This window comes from Balaenoptera ricei, chromosome 20, assembly GCF_028023285.1.
Source record: "Balaenoptera ricei isolate mBalRic1 chromosome 20, mBalRic1.hap2, whole genome shotgun sequence".
Classification (NCBI taxonomy): domain Eukaryota; kingdom Metazoa; phylum Chordata; class Mammalia; order Artiodactyla; family Balaenopteridae; genus Balaenoptera; species Balaenoptera ricei.
The window spans coordinates 42,231,294-42,259,281 of NC_082658.1; the positions used below are offsets into that span (position 1 = coordinate 42,231,294).

The window sequence follows — 27,988 nt, forward strand, 5'->3', positions numbered from 1 at the left end:
ATCACAATCTTATTGTTTTAAGGGCTTGGAAAGACGCTTGATGCGTATCTGCTATTATTACTAATCTTTAAGAACATGTTAGATAATGATATAAAAACCTTTTTCTGAATTGTAAAAAGACTCCTTCAACTAGAAATACTAAATTCCAATGCATTATTCCAATAATTTTTATTTTAATTTACTTCTTTTTTCAACCAAGACTTTTAGGATATTAACTATCAAAAAAAAAATTTTTTTTTAAGAAAAAAAACCACTAGCCCCAGACCTGTTAAACCAGTCTGTGTGACAGGTAAAAAAGTTTCCTAGAGCTTCCCTGGTGGCACAGTGGTTAAGAATCCACCTGCCAATGCAGGAGACAAGGGTTCGAGCTCTGGTCCGGGAGGATCCCACATGCCGCAGAGCAGCTAAGCCCGTGCGCCACAACTACCAAGCCTGTGCTCTACAGCCCGCGAGCCACAACTACTGAACCCGTGTGCTGCAACTACTGAAGCCCGCGCGCCTAGAGCCCGTGCTCTGCAACAAGAGAAGCCACTGCAATGAGAAGTCCATGCACTGCAACAAAGAGTAGCCCCCGCTCGCCGCAACTAGAGAAAGCCCGCGTGCAGCAAGGAAGACCCAACGTAGCCAAAAATAAATAAATAAATATTTTAAAAAAAGGTTTCCTAGTCATTGACTGAAAAGGAAATAGAATGTTACGTAGTGATCTACACCTGAACCATGTCCACAGCACTTTGAAAAGGTAAGGATCTGACGAGAGAGTTTTAAGTCTGGCTTTCGCAATGCCAGTTCTTTGACATAACCTAGTCATCTGAACTATAAGATCATTAGGCCAAATGTCACAATTTCTCAGTATTTCTTCAAACTTTAAAAATAATTAAATCTTATGCTAGATGTATTTCTATTCTGCACTGGTAATTCAAAACAAAACTTCTACAACACGTAAACACAGGAGACTTCATAAATTCTTTGCCTTTGACATCTTTCATATGCCATTTTACAATGTTTGCTAATTTTTCTGGAGTCACAAGAGTCCTCCTGTTATTGGAAATGAGGAAACTGAGGCAAGAGAAGAGAGCTGCTACTTTGTAGTAAGCAGGCATCTCTCTGGACAGTGCAGCTGCTGTCCTGCTCTATTAGACCACAGTGCTTTTTTAAAAGTGCCTATCAAATAGGCAGCACAGAAAGCCTTCTCCTCACAGACATCCAAGGCATCCCCACCAAGAAGCAAGAGACAAAGCAGAGAATTCCTACCACCCCCCCCACCCCCCAGGAAGAAGCAAGCATGTAACCAAAGCATGCTTCTCAATCTGCACTGTGGACTGGGAAAAAAAAAGAATGAAAACAGAGAGTCAAGGGGGATCAACTTCTGAGACTCAAGACTAGGCTATTAGGTTTGTTCCACACATTGGGAAATTACTGAAACACTGCTTAAGGAGAAATGGAATCAGGAATTCCTGGGGTCTTTTGATTTCAATCTTAAACCCCAAAACAAAAACACCTAAAGTTAAAGTATTTCGGCAACCTAAGCGGGTTTTAGCTTATTCTTACTTGTTTCTATAAAACCCACAGGGCCTACTTGGAGTCCCTGATATTTAGAGCTGATTCCAAGTGTCGGCTAGTGGCCACTTTCCCGCGTCCAAATCCAAAAATAATGTTGGCGCTGACCCGGGCAAGACCTTCAGGCACGTTTTCCTCTGGAATCATTAGCCTCACACCACCTTGCGACGTCCTATCTCCGAGAGCTTCCCTTGGTAAGCATGGCAGACGTGAGGGAGAGAGTTAAGAGCAGGCAGGTACCTTTACTACGTCCCACACAGAAAACATAATAAAAACTCTGGGAGCAGGAACTGGCAAGGGACACCTCGCCCGGCCCTGGCTCCCACCGCGATACAAAGACACAGCGAGAGCAACAGAAGCCCGGGTCTCTGCACCCCACACCTCACTCTGCAAAAGAGGCAGAGTTCCAGCGCAACTGAACCCAACCCTCAACATCCCCCTCCCACGTGGGTCCTCTCCCTTTCCCGAGCGCAGGGTCCCATTAGAGACAGGGGTCTGGAAGGGATCAGACCACGCCGGGGCTGGGGAGGGAGGATGAGGGGACCCGCTCCAGGCAGTCTCACCAGCCCCTTCCTAGAGGCCCTGGGCTGTACGTCTCCCAGTTCCGGGGTCTGAGCTCCCACGCCCGGAGACCCCAGGCCCCTCCAGGTCTCCCCAGAGTGGAACTCGAGGCCCCAGAGCTGCGGGGAGGGCTGGGCTGCCAAGCACCGGGTCCGGACGGGATGGAGCCCGGGCCGCGTGCGGCGGAAGATGGGAGGCGGCCCCTCGCAGCCGCCGCCCCTCCCCGGGGCCCAGCCTCTCCCGGTCCCGGATCGCAGGCTCCGGGGCGGCCCTCCCCTCACCTCAAGGCGGCGGCGGCGGCGTCCGAGGTCCGGCGGTACCGGAGCCCCTGCGCGGAGGCGATGCTGGGCGGCAGGAGACGCCGGCAGCTCCAGCGATGGCTGACAGGCGCGCAGCACCAGGCCGGCCCGACACACGGGGGAGGGGCGGGGCTTCACGGCGCCGGCCCCGCCCCGCCCCCGCTCCCACCTCAGCCGGCGAACCCCGTGAGGTGACTACGTCCGGGGTTTCTCGAGGCCGTTCACCTCCGACCCCGCTCCCGGCGGCGGCGCGGTCAGGGTGGCAGCCAGGAGAGGCGCGGGCCGGGAGGGCCCGGCGACAGCCAATGGGAGAGCGGCGCGGGGCGGGGCGACGTGAGGCGATGCAGATGGTCCGAGCGCCGCTCTGCCATTCGGGGCCCAGCGGCTAGGGGGCGGGCGGGTCCCGGGCGGCCGCGGGCTCTTTCTCCGGGGGCGGTGCAGGGCCGGCCGGGCGTCTCCCGCTCCCGGCAGCTGGGGGAATGGGGGACTGGCCCCACACGCCCCTCCCATCCCAGAGAGAGGGGCGGGGGCCCGCCGGCTCGCTGCGCGGGAAGGGAGCCCGGAAGGGATCAGGACTCAGAACACGTGAACACCTCACCGTGTTCAATCCCAGCGCCCCGAAGAGGTGGGTATCGCATCCGTGAATTGCCCGGGATCACGCAGCGTGGTTTCCAAGTTAGTGCAGGCAAACTAACCCCTTTTCTGAGACAACATAACCGGCCTCGCTGGGCTTGTCCGCCCCAAAGGAGTTTGAGGGGCTGGATCCTGAAGCATTGAGGGGAAGCCTCGATGAAGGAAGCTCTGTAGGAAGGGCAGGGTGCCAAAGGACAGGCTCCTGTGCCTGCCCCGAGCCCGGAAAATGATGGCAGTCAACTCCTGACTTCTCCGAAAGGAGCGTGCCTCCCCACCTCCACGGTGGTTACACCAGGCCTTTGAGAAGAAGCCAACCAATTTTTCTAGTTTTGCCAGTTATTTTATAGCAAGACTTTCATGGCGGCTGTGTGTTGAAAATTAATAGTAACTGGAAAGAGTCCCAACATATAATACAACTATAGGGCAGGAGAGAAAGAAAATTATAGAGAAAATTGCACTTCAGAAGAATGGGTGAAAATTGCACTTCAGAAGAATGGGTGAGTTTAACTCCTTCCAGCCCTGCCTAGAGTACTTTTCTGATCCTTAACACAAGCTTGTGCTAAAGGTCGAGAGGCACAGAGGATGACAGTTTGGTGCCAGAAGAAGTTCTGTGCCAGAGGCTAAAAAGTGAATAGGGTATAGATACACGACCTGAGGTCAGAAGTTCTTGGGTGGAAGCAGAAGCAGGAAGATGGAAAGGTTGGTCAACAGGGAAGAGTATTCATCTAGGAGCCCTCATCATACCACTAGGTGCTGGCTTCTCCAAGAGTTTACCAACCTACTTTAAAATAATAGAGACTGGAAACAGAAATTTAGAAAGAAAATGTGAACTTTACAGAGAAGTGACCCATGTTTCACAGTAACTGTCATTAGGTACATCTGTCAGTTGAACAAAGAGCAGAAAATCAGGATGTAAAGATAACTGAGCAAAACCTCAAGGTTTATTAACAAGATGTTTGACTTGACTGACTCAGGGGAAAAAAAAAAAAAAAAAAAAAGCCTGGGAAGAGGGAAGCTTTGCCTCTCCCTAATAGTGCTCTATGAAAGAAGTGACTTTGTAAAGAACCAGAAATCTTGAGGTGGCCTGTTTTATTTTTCATCTACCTTTCTTAGTTCCTATTACTTATAATAGGTTCTTTCTTAGCGATGTTGCTGTTTATCAGCCTTAGGAGCACTGCAAAACCAGGGAGTGGTGCTCAAAAACTGTCCTGGGGCTTCCCTGATGGTGCAGTGGTTGAGAATCTGCCTGCCAATGCAGGGGACACGGGTTCGAGCCCTGGTCCAGGAAGATCCCACATGCCGCGGAGCAACTAGGCCCGTGAGCCACAACTACTGAGCCTGCGCGTCTGGAGCCTGTGCTCCACAACAAGAGAGGCCGCGACAATAAGAGGCCCGCGCACCACGATGAAGAGTGGCCCCCGCTTGCCACAACTAGAGAAAGCCCTTGCACAGAAACGAAGACCCAACACAGCCAAAAATTAATTAATTAATTTAAAAAAAAAAAACTGTCCTTATGGGAAACTTCAGCAAGCCCTTACATGGCCTGCTTTTTGACCTCACTGAACTTTTGAAGTAACTGAGCTCTCTAAAGAACTAGCCAAGGAAAGGCCTAATGAATGAGCTGCCGTGAAAGAAAATGAAGAATGAGTTAGGATACACCAAGACCACTTACATATGATATAATAATCTAATTATTGTTATCAAACGGTAAGACAACTGGGCAGAGAGCTGTGTCTCTAAGACAGTACACCTGGAATTTCAACAACTCCTAAGTTTTGTGCTGTTTGATGCATGCCACAACCTGCCTATCTCTACTACAGGCTCTTTAGAGCTGTTCCATGGGTACTTGCCACACAAGCTTATGTCTGTAAAAAGTGGAGGAGGAAAGCTAAAGGGTGGAGAGAACTTACTATACAAGACTAACAGGTGTAACAGAAGGGAGTGAGTGGCACATTTCTAGATGCTGAAACTAGAGGCTGTAATAGGCTGAATTGTGTTCTAAAATTTCTATGTCCAAGTCCCAACCCCCAGCACCTCAGAATGTGAGTATATTTGGAGATAGGCTCTTTCTTTAAAGAGGAAATTGAATTAAAATGAGGTCATTAGGTGGGCCCTAATTCCAAATGACCGGTGTCCTTATAAGAAGAGGAGAGTAGGACACAGACACACATACAGGGAAGACCATCTGTGAATCACAGTTGATGAAGCACTTACCAGAATGTGGCTGTTTTGCTGGAGAAGATGGCCATCTACAAGCCAAAGAGAGAAGCCTGAGAAGAAACCAACTCTGCTGACACAATCTTGAACTTACAGCCTCTAGAATTGTGAAGAAATAAACTTCTATTGTTTAAGCCACCCAGTCTGTAATACTCTATTATGGCAGCCCTAGAAAACTAATACAAGTTCCCAAATATCAAATGGCCTTCAGGTTTTTCAAGAAGGTTAGATAAAGTTATCAGGGATTTTTTTCCTAAGCATTCTAGCTACCTTCCAACCTTAAAGATGGTCTCTCGGGACTTCCCTGGTGGTCCAGTGGGTAAGACTCGGCATTCCCAATGCAGGGGGCCCGGGTTCTATCCCTGGTCGGGGAACTAGATCCCACATGCATGCCACAACTAAGAGTCCGCATGCCACAACTAAAAGATCCCGCATGCCGAAACTAAGACCCGGCACACCCAAAATTAATTAATTAATTAATTAATTAAAAAAAAAAAAGATGGTCTCTCACGCTACTACAGGGAAAATAAGAAAAGCCTGAGGGCATCCCTGTCTTTAAGATGATCCCAATCTAGTTGGGAAGACAAAACTAAACACCAAAACAGAGTGTCTAGATCTTACTCCTTAAATGATAACCATGTAAGTTTTATAAGAGCTATAGATAGGAGAGGATAAATTCTCAAATCTGAGTAAGCCCAGAAATACATAACAGTATGTGTGTCACTGTCTGGGACATTTTAGCACTTCATTGTCAATTCTACTTTAGTTTATGGTAGTGTTTCTCAAACTATGTTCCACAGACCACCTTGAAACAGAATCAGTAGGTGCTTGTGAACAATACAGATTCCCGGGCTTCCCTGGTGGCGCAGTGGGTGAGAATCTGCCTGCCAATGCAGGGGACACGGGTTCGAGCCCTGGTCTGGGAAGATCCCACATGCCGCGGAGCAACTAGGCCCGTGAGCCACAACTACTGAGCCTGCGCGTCTGGAGCCTGTGCTCCGCAACAAGAGAGGCCACGACAGTGAGAGGCCCGCGCACTGTGGTGAAGAGTGGCCCCCGCTCACCGCAACTGGAGAAAGCTCTCGCACAGAAGACCCAACACAGCCAAAAATAAATAAATAAATAAATTTATTTTTTAAAAAAATACAGATTCCCAGCCCCACTGTAGACTTTTTTTTTTTTTTACTCTTTTATTTGTTTCTTTCTTTCTTTTTGGCTGTGTTGGGTCTTCGTTTCTGTGCGAGGGCTTTCTCTAGTTGCGGCAAGCGGGGGCTACTCCTCATTGCGGTGCGCGGGCCTCTCACTATCGCGGCCTCTCTTGTTGCGGAGCACAGGCTCCAGACACGCAGGCCCAGTAGTTGTGGCACACGGGTCTAGTTGCTCCGTGGCATGTGGGATCTTCTCAGACCAGGGCTCGAACCCGTGTCCCCTGCATTGGCAGGCAGATTCTCAACCACTGTGCCACCAGGGAAGCCCTGTAGACTTTTTTTTAAAGCAGTAATTATTCACCCTGGAGTTAAGAACAACAATTTAGGATTTATCATTATTGTCCCCCTCTTTGCTACCACATGTCTCTGATTAACAGCAATGTGTCCTACACCTGTACTTCCTAGACAGGAAAGTCTGTCAGGTCAGGCCAAAGTTGAACCAAGGGAGGAAAGAAAGTGCCTGAATAGAAAATGGACCCATGAAGAGCACCCTGTCCTGGTGGCTATCTGGCCACGGTTCCAAATTCCTTAAGTGGCAATGTCAGTGATGGACCTTTAGGACAGAGGATAGGGGATACACTGGGATGTTATTTCCCACTGGTCCCCAATATAGAACATATACTCTTATCTGGCTTCCAGCTCTTGCCATGCTTACTCCTACCTTTGCTTATGCTGGCAAACTTGTCCTTCCCCCTTCCTAATTTTGTGAATTTTTCTAGTCCTTGGGAGCCCATTTTCTCTAAGAAGATCTTTTTTACATGTCCAGCTCCTACTGATTTATCCTTCCTCTGAATTCCTCTAGCAATCTGGTCACCACCACATGGTTTAGCATTAGACTAAAATTTTTTGTGTCTATGTTGGTTTTAGCTCTCCAGCTGAATTTTAATCTTAAAGGCAGAGATCATGTCTTATAGTTTGGTACTTCCCCTCCATAGCTAGGTAGAGATATTCGTACGGGCTTCACTGACTGAAATAAAGGCTGGCTCTGTACCTGAGGGGCCACTCTGCTCCTGATGTCTGCTTGTCCGTCTTCAGGTCACTTCTGGGAGGCAAAACCTCCAGTAGGATACTTAGCTGCTTTACAGATGGACAGACTTCATCAAGAAAGTCAGTGCCGGGCTTCCCTGGTGGCACAGTGGTTGAGAATCTGCCTGCTAATGCAGGGAACACAGGTTCGAGCCCTGATCTGGGAAGATCCCACATGCTGCGGAGCAACTAGGCCCATGAGCCACAACTACTGAGCCTGCGCGTCTGGAGCCTGTGCTCCGCAACAAAAGAGGCCGCAATAGTGAGAGGCCCGTGCACCGCGATGAAGAGTGGCCCCCGCTCGCCACAACTAGAGAAAGCCCTCACAGAAACGAAGCCCCATACAGTCAAAAATAAATAAATAAATAATTTAAAAAAAAAAAAAAAGTCAGTGCCTTGAGCAGAATTGAGGCTCCAGTTGTGAGATAGAAGAAAAAGAAGACACTAGGCCTTATCAGAACACTATGTTCCTTTCTCTAGTCAACCGTTCAGGTTTGTCCAGGGTTAAAAGCCCGAGGGAACTTCACACCATAAGGTCAGAAAATGTCCTCAGCAAGGCCACCTTGTAAGTCTGGTCCTGATGATGAAAGGTAGGATTACACAACAAAGGACAGTGTTCCCAGTGGAGACTCCCCACGATGTTTTCACATGGACACTTGGGTTTTCACAAGGCATGTCAGCTCTCCCTCCCTCCTTATTATCCAATCCCAGACACTTCCGGCCCCTATCTGTGCTGTCTATAATTGGCAGTCACCAAAGCCTAGGTGCCTCTTGCATGACACCTCCAGCATCTTTTTTTTTTTAAAAAGCCCTTTCTAAGTCCTATACACTTCATAACTAAATACCTAAAGAAAGTGTAAGGGGACCTTTATCTGAAGGCAGGGAAAATCACTTGTTGAGGTCCTGCCCGATCCTGGGATTCTGACATTTCATATTGATCAGCTTTAAACCTCCTCATCTCTGACCTCACTCTCCCGCAGGCCCGTGAGAGTGCTCCCGGTGAGCTTACTCCCTGCTCCTGCCTCACCTTCTCTTCAGCTTCCCCAGCGTCTCCATTTCTCCCATGTCCAACCCAGCTTTCTCCTGCTGCATTTCTCCTGCTACCTCCCCTCCTCCTTTCTCACCTGTCTACCCCAAACAAACACCCTCACTCTCCACTGCTATTACTATATATGAAACACAGTAAATAATAAAATACAACACTAATAATTTTTTAGCGCCTTTAAAGGAAAACTGAGCCATTGCTCAACTTCCTTTTATCCTTTTCATCCCTTCAGTCGTAAAGTTTCCCTGTATCATAACTTGTGCCATAAGATTTCAGTGTCTTTTTTTTTTTTAAAGACGGGTTTTTTTGTTTTGTTTTGTTTTGTTTTTGTTTTTGTTTTTTTCAATGATTATGATAGTACTATTAATTGTAGCTTTAGTGTTACAACACTAATACCACATTTGGCACTTACCATGTGTAAGGCACTTTACCTCTAGTAATGTTTTTTTTTTTTCACACACACACACTGTATTTTATTTTTACAAGAGATAAATAGACTGACACCAAGCATTGTACATGGATGACCACAACAAAAGCAACAATGATTGCAATTACCAAACACGAAACACACAGTTACAGTGGAGGATTACTGGACTGAATGTCAATATTATGACATAGTATGAGTGTGTTTCATGTTTGGTAAAGACGGGTTTTTATATTATTTATTATTTATTTATTTTTGGCTGCGCAGCATGGGGGATCTTAGCTCCCCAACCAGGGGTCGCAGAGTCTTAACTACTGGACCGCCAAGGAAGTCCCCATCCCTGTCTTTTTATTTTTATTTTTATTATTTTTTTAAATAAATTTACGTATTTATTTGTTTTTATTCTTGGCTGCATTGGGTCTTCATTTCTATGCACGGGCTCCCTCCAGTTGCGGCGAGTGGGGGCCACTCCTCGCCACGGTGCACGGGTCTCTCACCACGGTGGCCTCTCCCGCTGCAGAGCACAGGCTCCAGCCGCACAGGCCTCAGCAGTTGTGGCATGTGGGCTCAGTAGTTGTGGCTCGCAGGCTCAGTAGTTGTGGCCCACTGGCTTAGCTGCTCCGCAGCATGTGGGATCCTCCCAGACGAGGGCTCAAACCCATGTCCCCTGCATTGGAAGACGGACTCTTAATCACTGCGCCACCAGGGAAGCCCCATCCCTGTCTTTCTAAATCTCACCTCTGGTTAACATACTAGACCAGCAAGTAGAACGAGCAACACAAGTTTTGTTTATCAGTGGAACTACTGCACTGATGTGCCCAAATTTCTTACTGAAAACGAAAAGGAAGAAAGAGGATAAAGGAAACCAAAAATGAATGAAAATAAAATGTAGTTTCAATCAATGAATGACATGGCCATATCAATTGACTAGCATAGTTCTGGGAGTGAATACAGGCAAGCAGACCTGAGAAGAACTGGTTCTTGGTATTGGCAATCTTAGCCAACAGAGCAGCAGGGACACAGCCTTCTCTGTGTTCTGTACTGTAAAGAGCTGAGTTCTTTAATCAAGTAAACCAGGCTTTAAATCCTGACTCTGTCACTAATTAGCTCCGTGACTTTGAGCAAATGACTCCCTTTCTGAGCCTCAGTTTCCTTGTCTATAAAACTGAGGTAGAACACATACCTTGTAAGGTTGTGTTTTGGATTAAATGTTATAACCAAAATGTAAAGTTTCTAATACAAAACTTGGAACATAGTAGGCATGCTGAAAATATTACTTCCCCCTTTCTCTCTGGGCCCCTCTCCATTTCCACTAGGGTTCAATACAAGAACAAAATATCCTGTGGACGCTTAATGAATTCAGCAATGATTATGTTATTAAATTCACTACCCCACCCCACCCCAAGCCAATATTCCCAGGGTAATAGAGCATGTGATCAGGGACCTAGGGTTAATCTGAATCCTTTACCCTTACTTGGAGGGAACAAGTAAACAGGAGAACTGGCTGTGGCCGAAGCATCAATCAAAGGGTTGGCACTGTGAGGGTACGCCTGGCCCTGCTAGGTCCCATGGTTGTACCACACTGAAAAGGCAACTTGGCCCCTTTGGGACAACAGGAACTTTCATATACTGCAGATGGGAGAGTAAATGGGGACAACATCTTAGAAAACAGGTTGGCATTAATTAGTGAGGCTGAACCCTGCATATGTTATAACCCAGCGTCCATTTCTGGATTTATACTCTGGAGAAACTTTCAAATGTGCCCCAGGAACACTGTTCCTTATGGCCCCAAACTGGAAGCAACCCAATGTCTCTCAGCAGTAGAACAGATAAATAAGTTATGGTACATTCATACAGTGAAATATTATAAAGCAATGAGAATGAACACATTATTGGTACACGAAACAATATGGATGAGTTTTACAGACATAATGTTGAGCAAAGAAAGTCAGACACAAAAGTGTTTCCTGTTATACATAGTTCAAAAATAGGCAAAACTCATCTGTGGTGGTAAAAAATCTGGATAATGGTTACTCCTGATGGTGTGTAGTGACTGGGAGACAACATAAAGAGAGGTGTATTCACTTTGTGTTATACATAATAAAAAGTTTACTTTAAAATACATAGGGTATGATCTATCCATTTATATAAGTGCAAGAGCAGGTAAAAAAATTTTTAAATATTTTTAATGATACATATGTAGATAGTTCACTATTTTTATATATTTATTTATTTATTTATTTATTTTTTGGTTGCGTTGGGTCTTCGTTGCTGCGTGTGGGCTTTCTCTAGTTGCGGCGAGCGGGGGCTACTCTTCGTTGCAGTGCGCGGGCTTCTCGTTGCAGTGGCTTCTCTTGTTGCAGAGCACAGGCTCTAGGAACGCGGGCTTCAGTAGTTGTGGCATGTGGGCTCAGTAGTTGTGGCTCGCGGGGTCTAGAGTGAGACTCAGTAGTTGTGGGGCACGGGCTTAGTTGCTCCGCAGCCAGGGCTCAAACCCTAGTCCCCTGCACTGGCAGACGGATTCTTAACCACTGCGCCATGAGGGAAGCCCCGATAGTTCACTATTTTTAAAAAGCATGGGAAAGTAATGACTGGGAGAAGGGAAAGGAGTGTGACCAGAGGGATAGACACATAAGGAGCTTCTAAGCTACTGGCAATGTTCAATTTCTTACTTTGGGTGATGATTACATAATGTTCACATTATTATTATTATTAAAAATATGCTTATGTTCTATATACTCTTCTATATGTATGCTATATTCCACAATAAAAGAATTTAAAATAAACCCAAACAAACAAATAAAAAACATACACCCTTAAAAGACAGAGTAGCAGAGTGTGGCATTGAGATGATAATTTTAGAGCTGGAAGAGGCCTTCGAAACAATCTTGTCCAACCATTTCATTAAAGGAACTGAAACAGAGGCCAGAGAAGGTAAGTGACTTCCTCAAAGTGATTCAGTCAATTACAGAGCCTAAGTACTCATCCCATAGACCCACCCTGTTTCCTACTATCTTCCAGAGTTACATCTCTCACCTGCACACAACATAAAACTCACCTATGTTATAGCTTTTTTTCCTCCTAAATTTGAAATTTTTGTTGTGGGGAAATGAGATCAGGAGAGAAATCCTCTCCTCCACAGATACTGCAAACACTTAGAAAACCAGTCAAAATGTCTGTAATAGGAAAGAAAAAAATGTCTAGTAGTAGAGAAACAGTTCTGGGTCTGTTTTTTTTCTACTACTGGATATTTTGACTCGTTAATGAAGCTCTCCCACTTCTCTGTACCCCACAGTATGGCTGCTCCAACCTGCAGGCTGACTTTTGGGAAGGGTGTGAGAGTCGGTAAAAGAAAACTTTTCTGCTTTTTTGTACAAGCACAAGGTCTCTTTTGGGAAGAGTGAGCTCTTCTGCCACCTTGTGACAGAGAATGAGAATAGCCCTCAGAGCCTTTCCTATCCCTGCTCCAAGGTGGCAGCACTGTAACGGGGCATCCAGGAACTAATCTACAGAAAATTTCAGACAGAGTGACAGCAGGGGAAAGTGTCTGACACCATAAGGGAGCAGAGAACAATGCAATCATGTTAAGGAAATAGTAAGCAAAAACCATGGAGCCCAGGAAAGGCAATGGATATTCTCTGCCCACCAGCCCTGCTAGGAGAATCAGGCAACTGAGACAGTGCTGGTCTGAACCAATCAAGGTCTGAGGCACTGATGTTCCCTCTATTCGGCTGGCTTCACTTCTATCCTCCATTCCATAGCCAAATGTCTTTCAAAGATGATCTACACTTCTTCACCTCCAATTCCCTCTCAGCCAGCCGCCTCCTACTTCCACCATGCCACTGGAACTGCTCTTACAGAATTGTCAAATCCAGTGGACAGTTTGTCCAGTGGACAAATCCATTCCTCCCTTGAAATACCCTCCTTTCTTGGCTTCTAGGACATCCACTCTCCTGGTTTTCTTAGCTCAGATGCCACCTCCTGACAGAAGTCTTCCCTGACCACCCTACTTAAAGTGGCCTCTGGGAATTCCCTGGTAGTTCAGTGGTTAGTCCGCGCTTTCACTGCCGAGGGCCCGGGTTCAATCCCTGGTTGGGGAACTAAGATCCTGCAAACTGCCAAGATAATAATAATAATAATAATAAACAAAGTGGCCTCTGTCATTCCTCCTTCACCTCATCACCCTGTTTGTTGCTTCATGATGATTATCACAATCTTTAATTATCTTGTATGTGTATATTATTTATTGTTAGCCCTCTGCACTACTTTATTTTCAACCATGTTTATTGTCTGCTTCCCATTGTTTCCCATGAACTCACACTTGGCCTTGCTCATGCTAGAATAGTGGCTGGCACACAGTAGGTGCATTATAAAGACTTGTGGCAGGAAGGAATGAAAGGCACTGTGGCTGCATGTTCAGCAGTTCCTCCCCTCCGTCCACATTTCAGGAAACATGTCCTTCAGTGACACCTCTGTCCTTTCTGTTTTCCCAAGATTTCCCTTCATGCTCAATTTAGCCAGATTTCAACCTGAATTAAAATGTCAGGAAACAGGGTAGTATTTAAATTATGCTTTGACTCAGACCTCATGAAATCCCTTATGGAAAGTCCCTTGAATCAAGCTCCCTTTACATCATTATCAGAGCCTCTACAACCTTCTTACCCATAATCAAACCTATAATGGCTCCAATGGAGTAAGTACATTCACAGTGGGTAAAGAGACTTCAGAGGGTCTGAGGAGATCTTCATTATTGCTATGATCCCCCTAGCTATGCTATCACAAAGTCTACAATTTTAGAAAAATCTAAAGGATACAATTTTAGAAAAGTCTTCTACAACAGTTATCTGTGTAGGAAAGCCTTCCCAAACTGCAGGCAGTACCACTCGCCTAGTGTACTTAGCTCTTCCTCACAACCTCTCAGCCCAGCAGTCATAAGAATGTGGTCCACCTACACTCACTTCACTATTCGGGAGTGTGAAAATGTGCAAAACTAGACAGGTATGTCTGTACTAAGGTAAGTTTATGTGTATAACTGTGAAAGAATTCTAGAGATCACTGGGTTGGAACGCTCCATTTACAGAGGGGAAAATTGCGATCCATAGAAGTCAAGAAATTTTTCTCACTGTGCCACACTTAAACCACACGGGCTGAACTGGAACCCAGTTCTGTTGATTCCTAGTCCAGTGCCCTCGCCAGTGTAACTCACTGACTCACTCAGTCCTAGTTTCCTGCTCCATTCTAGAAATCACTTTCCTTAATAGAATCTCTCCATCTCTTTATGTCGGTGTGTGAATAGCCGTGCCTGTGTCAGTGAACATGTATGCGAATGTCTACGTGTCTCTCTGCGAGTATTTGTAAAGCATATCACTGGGTGTTTACGCCCTTTCTCCCGGGGAAAGCTCTAGGTAATTACAGCTCCTTATGTCGGCACCAGCGGTGAAGTCAGGTGAAGATCTTCTGAATCAATCATTAACAAACAAACTTGGTCCTCTCTCCCGTCAGGAAATGTGGCAAAATAATTAGGGTGGAACCAGACTCTCCCAGGGTCAAACTTGGTTCCAGGCAGTGAAAGAATTTAGAGACGAGGCTATAAGTGGCTGTGACAGACCAGCAGCATACTGTCTCTGCAAGGAGAATGTGCCCAAGCTAACATGGATACCATCTTGGTTTTCAGCCTAATCATTACATCCTATGATGCTAACAGGAAAGGTAAGTACTTCTCTAGCCTAGTATTCTGGGAAATCCAAGAGAAGCCTAGAAAATGTTTGGGGGTCTATTCCGCCAGATAGAGATACAGCCAATACTCAGCAGATGATGCTTTCCCCATGTTATTCAACCCAGAGAGACAGCTGTTTCATGGTGAGAAGTCTTCAGAGAGTGTGATGCATTCTTCCATTTTGTTCATGTAACTAACATTAAAATTCCTTTCATTGTTAGATGGCTTTCTTTCCTGGAAAGTACTGTCAGAGTTTCAGTACTGTCATCACCTAAGACTCCTAAAGTCATAACCCCTCATAAGATGTTGTCTTCCTTTTTAATGGCATTACATCCAAATAGATGGGGATGCTGTTGGGTGGGAAGAGCTGAGAAAGTGTAGTGTGAGTGTGGAATGGCACCGCTTGCTGCTCTTTGATAACTGTTTATTTAAAACATGATTTTTCAAAGTGTCCTGAACAGTTCATCTCTAAAACTAGCTGACCAAAGTTAAGGCCAAACAGCATAAGGTGCAGCAGTAACAAATTTAACAAATGAAGAAAATTCACAACACCCTGTGAGTTATGTGCCAAAAAGCATAAATAACTATGACCTATCATTCTATGGGAACCTGGAGAGATATCTTGTCCAACGATACACTTATTAAACTTTCAAAAGTTTTAATACAAGAAGGTAGATAAAACAGGAAGGAGAAGAGATAATAGGCAGTGTTTGAAGGAATGGGTTGGTTAGTCTTTCATTAACTTAGTTAACTCTTTTACCTTCTTTTTCCCTAAGGACAATAGACTGGTACCCAGTTTTCTTTATACTAGGCTAACTCCCACTTGCGTAAATCTTGAAGTCCTTTTGAGGGAATGTCTGATCTCCCCAAGTGCAAGTTTTATGAGAAGGAACTGCATTCTTCTGTATCTCCCTCTCCAGTGCCCAGAATTCTCAAGAGGAAGTACCCAGTCAACCCTGACCTTTTTTTTCCCCCAGAACTCAGAGACAGCAGCTGCCAAGTGGGACCGCTGCCTGGTCTCTTCCTCTCAAAGGGCTACGCTAATGCGAGGTAGGGAATGGGCCCTTCCTGAAAAATCGTTTTGCCATTCCTGAACATTTTTACCTTTAAAAGATGCTTGTCTCCCCCAATCTGAGCCCAGATCTCAAATATCCTGTTTAAAAGCTATGTGTCCCCCTGAGAGGCTTTCTGGAAACCCATTTTTATCTTTTATTTTTTTTTTAATTAATTTATTTATTTGGTTGCGCTGGGTCTTAGTTGTGGCAGGCGGGCTCCTCAGTTGTGGCTCGCAGGCTCCTTGGTTGTGGCATGTGAACTCTTAGTTGTGTCATGCATGTGGGATCTAGTTCCCTGACCAGGGATCGAACCCGGGCCCCCTGCATTGGGAGCACAGAGTCTTATCCACTACGCCACCAGGGAAGTCCCTGGAAACCCATTTTTTAATGAACTGCTATTGACTCACAGACTTAGAGCATGAACTTATGGTTACCAGTGGGGAAGGGTGTGTGTGTGGGGGGGGAGGGATAGTTAGGGAGTTTGGGGCTGACATGTACACACTGCTAGATTTAAAATGGATAACCAGGCTTCCCAGGTGGCACAGTGGTTAAGAATCCACCTGCCAATGCAGGGGACACGGGTTCGAGCCCTGGTCCAGGAAGATCCCACATGCCACAGAGCAACTCAGCCCGTGTGCCACAACTACTGAGCCTGCACTCTAGAGCCCACGAGCCACAGCTACTGAGCCCGCGTGCTTCAACTACTGAAGAGCCCATGCTCCGCAACAAGAGAAGCCAAAGCCACGACAATGAGAAGCCCTCACACCGCAACGAACAGTAGCCCCCACTCGATGCAACTAGAGAAAGCCTGCGTGCAGCAGCGAAGACCCAATGTAGACAAAAATAAATAAAATAAATAAATTGATTAATTAAAACAAAAAGTTCTTCAAAAAAAAAAAAAGAATGGCTAACCAAAAGGACCTACTGTAGAGCACAGGGAACTCTGCTCAGTATTCTGTAACAATCTAATTGGGAAAAGAATTTGAAAAAGAATAGATACATGTAACAAAAAATAAATTAAAAAATAAAATGTTCACTTACACAATATTAATTAATTAATTAATTAACTTTTGTTACCTAAGCCGTGGCTGCATAAATCAAAGAGACAGGGTGAGGAAAGAGAAGGAGGCGGCACTCAAGCAGCTCTGCGTTAGAAAAAACAACCTAGGAGCATCTCTCTGGGCTGCATTTACTGCAGTCACCGATCTTCATGGGACCCATGGCGGGAAGGGGGAAGGGCAGGGCTTGTATATTTAGTACCATAGATACATGCTGAGGAAGAACTGAAGGAAAAAGAGAAGAAAGTACAGCAGTGGGCCATGAATGGAAGTGGGTTGGCTGGGCACCATTCAGATTAAGAACTGGCTTCATTTTCCTATCTGGCTTTTCTCCTTCCAGAAGCTCAGACAGAAGCCAAATGGCCCACATTCATCAAAATCAGACTGTGGCTACCTTGCAGTGTCTTGGTTCTAGGAGCAAAGTGAAAGTCAACCTTGTATATTTGGAAAAAAGGCGAAAGGTCACACTCTGAAGAACCTGAGAGTCATGCTGTTCCCCGCAGAAACAGCACTGCCCCCCCGAGCTGTCACCTAACCCTCACATCCAAGGTTCAAATTGGATCCCTTGTGACAGGCAAAGGTGAGATTGGAAAATGAGATGGAGGTAGGCACTGCCTTCTGGCTGACATCCTTGGAGGCAAGTAGAGCTTAGTGGCAGCTAAAGCCTCAAGGAAATGGATTAGCCTCTCTCTCTTTAGGCAAATCTATGTAAATTTTTAAAATGTCATTTTAGTGCATGGATTAGGCTCTTTGGAATTTGATTAGTATGAACTGATTCCTATGGTCTGTTTATCCCACGAGAAACTGTGGGATACAAGAGAAATAACGTCAAACAAGTGTTTATTTCTCCAATGCTCAGTTTCCATAGCTACAAATGAGAGATTTGACAAGATGATCTAATTTCTAGATGTGTAAGCCCAACAGCAATATGTAAGGCCTCTCAAATAGCCCTTTCAACCTGCTAGTATTATTACAGAATAATCTCTAAAGGAGATTTCCACTTAAATATAATATACCTAATGTTCCCTATTTAAAATGAATTATTTTGTAATAAAGCATCATCTCCTAAATTATCCATTTCATAACTTTGCATTTTTTGTAGATCTTCTTAAAGTGGGGGAATTCTTGCTCAAAGATTCTTAGCCAAAGAAAAGCTAATATTGCAATTCCATCAGCACTGGGAATAGACTGCTTGTATTTACAAACTTGCTCCACCTTAATACTCAGTTACCTAGCAGATGAGACCTAAGAGATGAGCTGCCAACAGGGATGGACATTAATTTAGAAGCTGGGCAGAACTGGAACTACACTGACGGATGAAAAGCCTATTAAGTAGATTTTGAAACAGTGGCTCCCAGGAGGTGGGAAGACATGCCACACTGAAATCCCATTATCCCTGTGGCTAGAGGGCACAGTTCTTCTATGCAGAGACAGGATCTCTAGGTTTTGCCTTCTCTTTCAATCATAATATCACTCAGTTTGCAAAGTGTTTTTCACACCTGCTTTCTCATTTTTGTTTCCGATCTTCACATCACTCCTGTGAAATAGGTAGACCAAGAATTATTTTATTATAACCATCCTGCAGATAAGGAAACCAAAACTCAGAGAACTTATATGTTACTTTTCCAAAGTGAGATTTATTTATCTTCATCTCATCTGACCCAGAAACACATATGCTATCACTTCAGAGAACTGATTGGCACTATGCTGAAAAAAATTCCACATAATTCTCTTGTTTTTCCTTTTGAGCCTGTTGGCTCTTTGTCTCTGCTTATCTTTGCCAACACTGTCTTCCTGATTAAACAAATCAAGGACTACTTCCCCTATAATTTGTGTACAGCACCTGGTACTGTGCCCACTGGCCTCTGAAGTAAAGAACTGTCATTTTCACATGGACTTAAGACCTGGGAGAATAATTCAGAAAAGTCAAGTAGGACGTACAGATCTCAATTTAATAAGCAATGACAGGAGGCCATTAAAAATAGAATAGGAACAACTGTCGGAACTGGATTAGATCGATTTTGGAGGCACGTGAAGGTGGTTCCAGACCACAGCCAGCATCCATCCGCACCCCATCTTTTCCACAGCTGTCTGAGTCACCATCATCTCTCATTTGGATTCTGCAAGAGCCTGCTAACAGGTTACTCTGCTTCTCCCAGGCGCCCCCTACAGTCTGTTTCCAACTCAGCAGTCCACTGATCCTTTAAAAACAAAGCCATCCAGTCACTCTCTGTGCAAAAACTTGCAACGGATCCCCACGTCAAGCAGAACAAAAACCAAAGTCCTCAAACTGGCCTACAAGGCCCTAAGTGATATGGACCCATTTCCTTCAGAAACTCCCTCATCGCCTATGACTGTCGCCTTGCTCACTCCACTGCAATCTCTCTGGCCTCTGTGCTCTTCCTCTAAAACTAAAACATGCCAGACACACTCTGCCCCAGGGCTTTTACACTAACTGTTCCCTCTGCCTAGTTCCCCAGCATCTGCTTGGCTAATCCCCTCCCCTCCTTCAAGTCTCAGCTCAATTCTCATCTTCTCAATGAAACCAGCCTATCCTGTAGGTCGCCCAACCACTGCCCACCCGCACCCCTCAGACTGCTCCCTCACCTTTCTCTACTTTTAGTTTCTTTTCATAGCACTTATCCCCTTCTAACAAACCGTAAAACTTACTGTACTTATTGTCTGCTTCCCCCCGTCCCCCCTCAGCCCTCTTTCCCCCTTGCTTGTTCCCATGGCAGAATGTACCCAGCTGATATATCCAAAGTACAGAAGCAGTCCCTGGCACATACTAGATATTCATTTTTAAATATTTGCTGAAAGAATGAAATTGAGGGGTACATGAAGCTGGGAGGTCTCCCCTTCTTCCAGCTCCCCCTTTCCCCAAACCTCTCTCAAAGTCGTTGACTTAGACTCCACTAGACAGACCTGCTGCAGTCATTAAGGCAAATTATGCTACTTCATGTTCTTCCTTGGACTTTGGAGCCATCTTTTTTTTTTTTTTATTAATTTATGTATTTATTTATTTTTGGCTGTGTTGGGTCTTCGTTGCTGTGCGAGGGCTTTCTCTAGTTGTGGCAAGTGGGGGCCACTCTTCATCGCGGTGCACGGGCCTCTCACTGTCGCGGCCTCCCTTGCTGCGGAGCACAGCCTCCAGACGCGCAGGCTCAGTAGCTGTGGCTCACGGGCCTAGTTGCTCCGCGGCATGTGGGATCTTCCCAGACCAGGGCTCAAACCTGTGTCCCCTGCATTAGCAGGCAGATTCGCAACCACTGTGCCACCAGGGAAGCCCCTGGAGCCATCTTTTTTAAAGAAGGAAACGTTCAGTGGTGCTACACCCTCCATCCTTATTATCATTATGGCCTTACGAGTATGGCCATACTCCTTCACTCTGAACCTACATTAGTCAAAGGCGCCATGGGAATTTAATCCATATCTTATTAGTATCTCTATCCTCATTTATTCTTTGGCATTATTAAGGCCCACACTTTAAACCTATGGACAGATCGATGGGGCTACAGTTAGAAGTTTATATCAGCTGGGTAGAGCTAGGGTTTTGTCAGGTGAAATCAAAGGCAGGATAAAGTTTTCTCAGTTGTCCTTTCATTGTTTCTTTCTTGTTTTATAGCTTTTTTACCAGGGATCTCCCAGTGTAAGGTCTATCCAGTGATGGGGGCTTCATCAGAGACTTTTCCCACCACTACCACCTTCGTAACTCCTGGGAAAAAAGGAGAGAAAACTACAAGGATTGATGATTTTTCTAGTCCTCTGAAACAAGGTACAGAATAAGTAGAGGTGAGACAAGAACGGAAAGAAAAAGAAACATTTTCAGTCCCAACACCTGCCTGGGTCTCCTAGTATTTTCCTGGAGGTTGAGAAGTTACACACAGTTTGCATTAGAAAATCACTCCATTTCTTATGGAAAAAAAATCAGTTTCTCTATAAAGAAGGTCCCAGAAATGTTTGTAGCTTGACACTATTAATAATCCTTCACCTCCACACAAGTGAGCTCACCTTGTAGCCAGATTTGGGGACAGCATAAAGGGTATTGGTGTGGTGGGTAATTCCAGCCATTGTGTGAATAGAGAGGCGACATTTAAACTCTAAGCACTCGTTACAGTGATGACAACAACCAAGAAGCATGTTTTCATCTGCGTTGTTTTTACAAAGAGCCCTCCCTAAATTGGCCAGGACTCAAATTCTATAAGATTTCAGTTTGGGTTACATCCCAGTTCCAACAGGAGAAACATAAATATGAGATTAGTAATAACAAGATGCATATGAGCCATTTGTCCCCAAATTTGGCTTATGACCCAAAAACAATGGCAATTTACCTCTGTCCCTCCTATGCCCCATTAAATAGAGAAGAGCATAGGAAAGGTGATTTGCTAAGCCCATACAGTATGTGTGTCGGGGCACAAGGACAGAGACCCTGAGAGGGCTGCTGGTGACAGACTCCCTTGCGTAACTTATCTTTCCATGAAAGCAGTGCAAGAATCAATCCTACTTGATCATGGAAAAATTCCAAATCCTAGTAAAGGTGACTCTGGGAAGAGACTGCAAAGGAGGTTAGAGCAGAGCCCATGATGCCTACCCTACTCCTGACTCTGGACTGGAAATTCAGCCTCTGTCTCTGAATCAGACTGGGCCCCTATTCGTCTTGTGAGCCAGGAGAACTTCAAGTCAAAAGGTCAATCTCTTCCTTCTCTCAAGTTCTCTTTTCTCCTTTTTCTATTCCTCTCTCTCCTTTTAGACACAGATGAGGACCTAGAGAAGAGGCAGAAATGGAGCATCGTGGTCAAATTTCTGATTGCAGTCACCTTGTTGTTCAGTGGAATTGCCATTAGAGTGTTCGTCATTTTTGAAGTCCCATGCCCTGTTAAGTTTGCTGATGTACTGGGTCCTTGGACTTGATCTATAAAGACCTCCTTCTGTCCCAGAGGCAGGCTGGCATAATGAGAAAAGCACAGACTTTGGAGTTTGGACACACCTGCCACTCTACACTCACTAGCTGAGTGGCTCTGAGAAAGTTGTTTGCCTTCTCCAACCGCAGCTGCCTCATCTTTAAAATGGGACTAATGATATTTGCCTCTCATGATGGTTATGAAGTTTAATGGAGATTCTGTGGGGAAGGCTCCTGGCACGTAGAGGTGCTTGCTAAATGCAAGTTCCTTTCCTCTGCTGTACTTGTAATATTCTCTAGGGAGGATAGAGCCAATAGGAATGAATATTTTCTTTTTCCTTAGAAGAGATGATTTTCAGGAATTCCCTGGCGGTCCAGTGCTTAGGACTCCAGGCTTTCACTGCCAGGCCCGGGTTCGATCCCTGGCTGGGGAACTAAGATCCCATAAGCCGTGTGGCACAGCCAAAAAAAACAAGAGAGATGATTTTCTTTAAATGGCCTGATGTGAGGCTTGGAAGATAATCAGATGCACAGCAGCCACCTGAAGTTAATACCAGTCATTTTCTCCCTTCAGAGTCAATGCCTAGGAGCCAGAGAGCTATGCCAATGCCAGAGGTGGTGGAGAAGGCAAAGAAAGGAAGGCCAGCAACCTGGTGTAGCGGAATCCCAGACTGACTCTCAGCCCAAAAAGGAAAGTGTTCTCTGTATGGCTATTGTCATTTGCCTAGAGAAAATGGGGTTAATATATAAATCCTGGGGGACAGGAAGCTGCTTTAATTATGCAGCAAATGTGGGTAATTCTTTTATGTGTCAAGAAATGGGCAGGTATTTGTACTACTGTTTTCTTAACATCTGCAGGGTCATAATACAATAGGGTACTTATTGAAAATAGCTATTTCTGGGCATCAGATATAATAAATCAGAATGGCTAGAGTGGGACCAGGAATCTTATTTTTAAGATTTTTTTTTCACTGGACCACCAGAGAAGTCCCTTTTTTTTTTTTTTTTAAGATTTTTTAACAAGCTCCCTAAGTAGAGGTGGATTTACTGTGAAATTAATGAAGCTTAAACTCAGGACCCAGGGGACCTGCACAAAGGCTTTGTATCCAATTTTGTATTTTTAAAATTTGTATTCTTTTTCTTTAAAAAGGGTCCCTGAAATTGTAAGAGCTTCAGAGCCCACAACCTACGTCTCCATCCCTGCCCCTGGGTAACTCTGACATACAACACAGTTCAGGAACCACCACACTTGAACACAGCCTGAATACTTGGCAAAGCACCTTCTTTCTTCCCTGCCCTGGGGTTTCCTGGCAGGATTATAAATCCATATTGCACTTTAGTGTGTAAGTCAGACACCACACCACTGGCTTAGCATGGCTGCTTTAAATAGTTTTCCCACCAGGAATGGACGCAGCCTTTGAATACAAGAAAGTGATGGGTGCCTTCTCTACATCTAAAAACCCACTGAAGCAAAGAGATGAGGTCTCCAATACTTTTTTAAATTAAAGAAGGTGGCCACTTTTGTAGAATTACAGCACTGAGAATCGGTCTCAAAGATTATATAGTCCAGGATGGGACACACTCTTTAGTTCCATGTCAACCGCACATATCAATAATCAAGCAGAGGACTTCCCTGGTGGCGCACTGGTTAAGAATCCACCTGCCAATGCAGGGGACACGGGTTCGATCCCTGGTCTGGGAAGATCCCACATGCCGCGGAGCAACTAAGCCTGTGTGCCACAACTACTGAGCCTGCGCTCTAGAGCCCGTGAGCCACAACTACTGAGCCCATGTGCTGCAACTACTGAAGCCTACACACCTAGAGCCATGCTCCACAACAAGAGAAGCGACCACAATGAGAAGCCTGCGCACCGCAACTAAGAGTAGCCCCCGCTCGTCACAACTAGAGAAAGCCTGTGTGCAGCAACGAAGACCCAATGCAGCCAAATAATAATAATGATAATAATAATAATCAAGCAGAGTGCAACTAGAAGATGAATACATTCCAGAGGTCTAATGCACAGCATAGCGATTATAGTCACCATATTGCATACTTCAAAACTGCTAAGAGGGGCTTCCCTGGTGGCGCAGTGGTTGAGAATCTGCCTGCCAATGCAGGCGACACGGGTTCGAGCCCTGGCCCGGGAGGATCCCATATGCCGCGGAGCAACTAGGCCCGTGAGCCACAACTACTGAGCCTGCGCGTCTGGAGCCTGTGCTCCGCAACAAGAGAGGCCGCGATAATGAGAGGCCCGCGCACCGTGATGAAGAGTGGCCCCCACTTGCCGCAACTAGAGAAAGCCCTCGCACAGAAACGAAGACCCAACACAGCCAAAAATAAATAAATAAATAAATTTAAAAAAAAAAAAAAAAAAAAAAAAAAAAACTGCTAAGAGACTAGATCTTTTACATTCTCACCACAAAAAAGCAATGATAATTATGTGACGTGACGGGATGTTAGCTAAAGCTACCGTGGTAATCACAATGCAATTTATAAATGCATCAAATCAACACATTGGACACCTTAAACTTACACAATGTTATATGAAAATTAAATCTCAATTTTAAAAAATCAAGCATGGCACTCTTTCCACCCAGGCATGGCATCAATCTTTTTTATTACAGTGCTTTAGGTATCCAATGCCAACTTATTTGTCATCTCTGGTCTAGGTTAATATTTTCTATAATCCTGTTTCTGCCAATGTTAGATGATGAGCCCATGTAAATTAGTATAATTCTATAATTTGGTGTATTTTTAGTTCTTTAATCCAATCAACATTATCATTTCTACTGAACATTGAAAGAAATAGGCCTGAAGGGGACTAAAAAGTCTAGTCCAGAATTAGAAGAAGCCATGTTAACAGCAACTCTGATTGAATTTCTCCCATGAACAAAATAAGCTACTAAATGATAAAGGAATTAATTTTAAAAAAGAAATTTTATACACACTGCCTCATTTGAGCCTCATAAAAATCCTGGGAAGTAGCTAGGGCAGGTATCTACATCTTACTGATACTTAAACTAAGGCTTAGAAAGGTTATTGACTTTCCCATGGTCACACAGCTAGTGGAAACAGAACTAAAATTCAGGTCTTTTAATTCCTATACTGGATTTATCGGCTTATTCATCTCTTCCACAAAATTTTACTGAAAGCCTTCTATGTGCCAAGTTCCCTGCCTTCAAGAGTCTTAGAGTCTATGTTCATAACAGTTAAGCATTTAGAAAGTACATACAAAATCAGATGGGACATGGTATAATGAGAGTGGAATGGGATTAGTAAAAAATATTTGGTCCACATTGACCCAGATCTTTGCCCCTTCTCAAACAGAGTGAGATTGTTTGGGCCTGATTCCAGGAATGAAGTAGAATCCCTGTGCATCTGGGATCCAAAGTAGCTGCACATCCAGGGCCCTTTCCGTTCAAGGCAAATCGGTCAAAAAGGGATGGCTGGGCTGTTTACTAGGAGGTTATTGGTTCCAACAAACTGTAGGTTCTCATACATAAGTGCACCTTGCTGATACTTTCTCAGTGTAAAGCACAATAACTTTTCCTAGAATTGATGGGTAACAAAGGCGAAATGATGTGAACTTGGAGTTACACGGGGTTTTGTACTAAGCTGTCTCTTTGTTGGTACATTAAGAAATACCCATTTGCATCCTTCTTTATCTTTCATATTTCCTTTCAATCTCTAGGTTGGACAAGATGCTCCCAAATCATCAAGCCCCAAGAAAGCTGCAGAGATCACTGTGGTCCACGAGACATACTTCTGAAAAGTTCTGCTCCGCCTCACACACTGAATGAAAGATACTACATTGTCTTCTCCCTACTATTAATCAGTATGGGCAGATTCTTGCCAATTTTACCCTCGTATCTTCAGCAGGGACATTACGATCAGACAGTAATGCCAGGCCAATGAGGGGGAAGCCTGGGCTCCAGAGTTACTCTCATGCCTTTGCTACTGACTTAGCCACAAGCCTCTGAAATTCACTTGGTAATCCCACAAAAAATGGATATTTTTTTCATCCCATCAAATGAAAACAAAAAGTCTTCCCTCTAAGCACTATGAATGGACCCATTACTCTCTTTGACAAAAGGTTTAAACACAGCCTCCAAGGAACTGAGCAAAGCAGCCCTTGGTGTGGCACATTCACCAAGTCCTCTATTGTCCTCTCTGCTGACCTCACACGCACTGGCTCTCAGCCGGCTGAGGATGGGGCTCCTGTTTTCCCAGGCTGGCATTCATAGGGCTTTATGACTTAGCCTCTGTCACTACATGCAGCTCTCCACACACTGGGGAAGGGAACGTGACCCTAAGCGTTCCAAAAGTCCTCGTCGTGACTCATCCCCAAAGCGCTTAGGGACTGCATACAAATAGGATCCAGACTGGGAATTCCCTGGTGGTCTAGTAGTTAGGACTCGGCACTTTCACTGCTGTGGCCTGGGTTCAATCCCTGGTCGGGGAACTGAGATCCTGCAAGCTGTGCAACGCAGCCAAAAGACAAAAACAAACAAACAAAACCAAATAGGATCCAGACAAGGTCTGCGGATAATCGAGAATTCCTAAAGTTGGTCTGACATTATACCTTACCATCACGGTGAGCTGCAGACATTCTGAACAAGGATTGCAGAGCAACATGATTATGTGCTCTTTCTCACAGAGGCACGGCTATAAGTCAAGTCTGACTTACTTAAATAAGAGTTTGGTGAGAAAGTGAAACAGCTGGTTTTTATTTTAATACTCAATGCAATATTTTATTGTATTTCTTAGCTGTGGTTTCTTCCTTTCCCTTACCTCAGCTAAGAGATAGTTTAAGAAAGGCTCAGTTTATAGAATTTATTATGAAATTAGATTTTCATTTATACATTGTAATTTTTCATAAAACTCAAAACTATGGATTACAATGCATACGACTTTTGACAACGAAACGAGACATCTACAATCTATTTTGTGTATTAAAGAATATTCTACTTGTTTTACCATTATAAATTGTCTTATTTGAGAAATTTTCTAAACATGTTAAGAAAAAAACTGTCAATATATCAATAGTTTCAATGTTAAGCTAATTGAGTATTACCTAACAACGAATTTTTGCAACAACTAATCTTTTTTTTAAATTATTTATTTATTTATATTTTATTTTTAGCTGCATTGGGTCTTCATTGCGGTACACAGGCTTCTCACCGTGGTGGCTTCTCTTGTTGCAAAGCATGGGCTCTAGGCACACGAGATCACTAGTTGTGGCTCGTGGGCTCTAGAGCGCAGGCTCGGTAGCTGTGGCACACGGGCTTAGTTGCTCCGCGGCATGTGGGATCTTCCCAGACCAGGGCTTGAACCCATGTTTCCTGCATTGGCAGGCGGATTCTTAACCACTGCGCCACCAGGGAAGTCCCCAAATAATCTTACAAATTCAAAATTACTACTCAAACCTGTGTTCTAAAAACTGCATTTTGGAAATGTTTTTATTATGATGGTGGCATGAAACAGCTGACCTTAAAACAGAGCTTCAGTGAAAAAGGGACTGGCATGAGGGATACAAAGGGTGTTGTCCTGATTCTTTTCATGCGTCTGAAACCATTCCATTTCATTTTGGTGAAATGTGCCTGTTCCTAAGTAATTGTTTTCTTAATTCTCTGGTAACAACAACAACATATACAAATCATATCCTCTTTTCTTTCACTTTAAGTACTGTCCAAAAAAGGTACAACATCTAGCCTTAAGCCCTGATTTGATATTCAAGCTGACCCTAGAAGAGATGGAACCAAGCATGGATGATGATAGTTTTCAAGGAAGCCCTAGAGATCCTCTAGGTGTCCTAAAGTTCCACAGAGCACGCTTTGAAAATATGCTAGGCGGAGAGGAAAGACCACTGAGGCTGGCATTTGAATAAATAAGTATCACCCTCCACTGATTCACAGCATCGCCTCCAGTTTATCCTGCCATCTGTGGCTCAGTCTAACCATGAAATAGGGGGAAAAAACCCCGCTCCTTCTCAAGACCACTAGGGAGGATGATTAAAAACATTCCATACTTAAAGCTCTTGGTCTAGGACTGGTACCTACATTCATCCCCACCTTCTCAGGCTTTATCCACCAGAGAATGTCCTTTCCTTTAATCCAGAAACAGGAGATAAAACCTGTGGCAGAGTCTACACTCACTAGCTCTACTGCAAGAATATAATTTGGGTAACCATGTACAGTGACTTTTCCTTATAGAGATTCACCGATGGACTGGAAATTGTTTATTTTGCTTTGGGGACTTGTTTCCCCAGCCAAAGCAAGGTGCCTTTGA

The 27,988-nt window shown here is 44.6% G+C and overlaps 2 protein-coding genes across 5 annotated transcripts in view; one reads left to right on the plus strand and one right to left on the minus strand.

Moving 5' to 3' along the window:
• The window catches only part of ACACA (acetyl-CoA carboxylase alpha), a 266,475-nt gene that overhangs the window by 228,655 nt on the left and 9,832 nt on the right, over nucleotides 1-27,988 (minus strand). Inside the window, exon 1 of one of the 4 annotated variants that reach the window (XM_059908199.1) lies at nucleotides 2,400-2,533. The exons of the other annotated variants lie outside the window; for them this stretch is intronic. The gene's annotated coding sequence lies outside the window, so the exon portion shown is untranslated. Of the gene's footprint in view, nucleotides 1-2,399; nucleotides 2,534-27,988 lie in introns of those variants that run through there. 4 annotated transcript variants of the gene reach the window in all.
• On the plus strand, nucleotides 14,622-26,415 carry C20H17orf78 (chromosome 20 C17orf78 homolog). Its single transcript, XM_059908204.1, is given in 10 exon segments — nucleotides 14,622-14,679; nucleotides 15,664-15,720; nucleotides 17,101-17,169; nucleotides 17,172-17,258; nucleotides 17,261-17,287; nucleotides 17,290-17,379; nucleotides 20,425-20,574; nucleotides 21,550-21,674; nucleotides 22,274-22,396; nucleotides 25,392-26,415. Coding segments are annotated over 10 exon segments (864 nt in total). The 3' UTR covers nucleotides 25,470-26,415.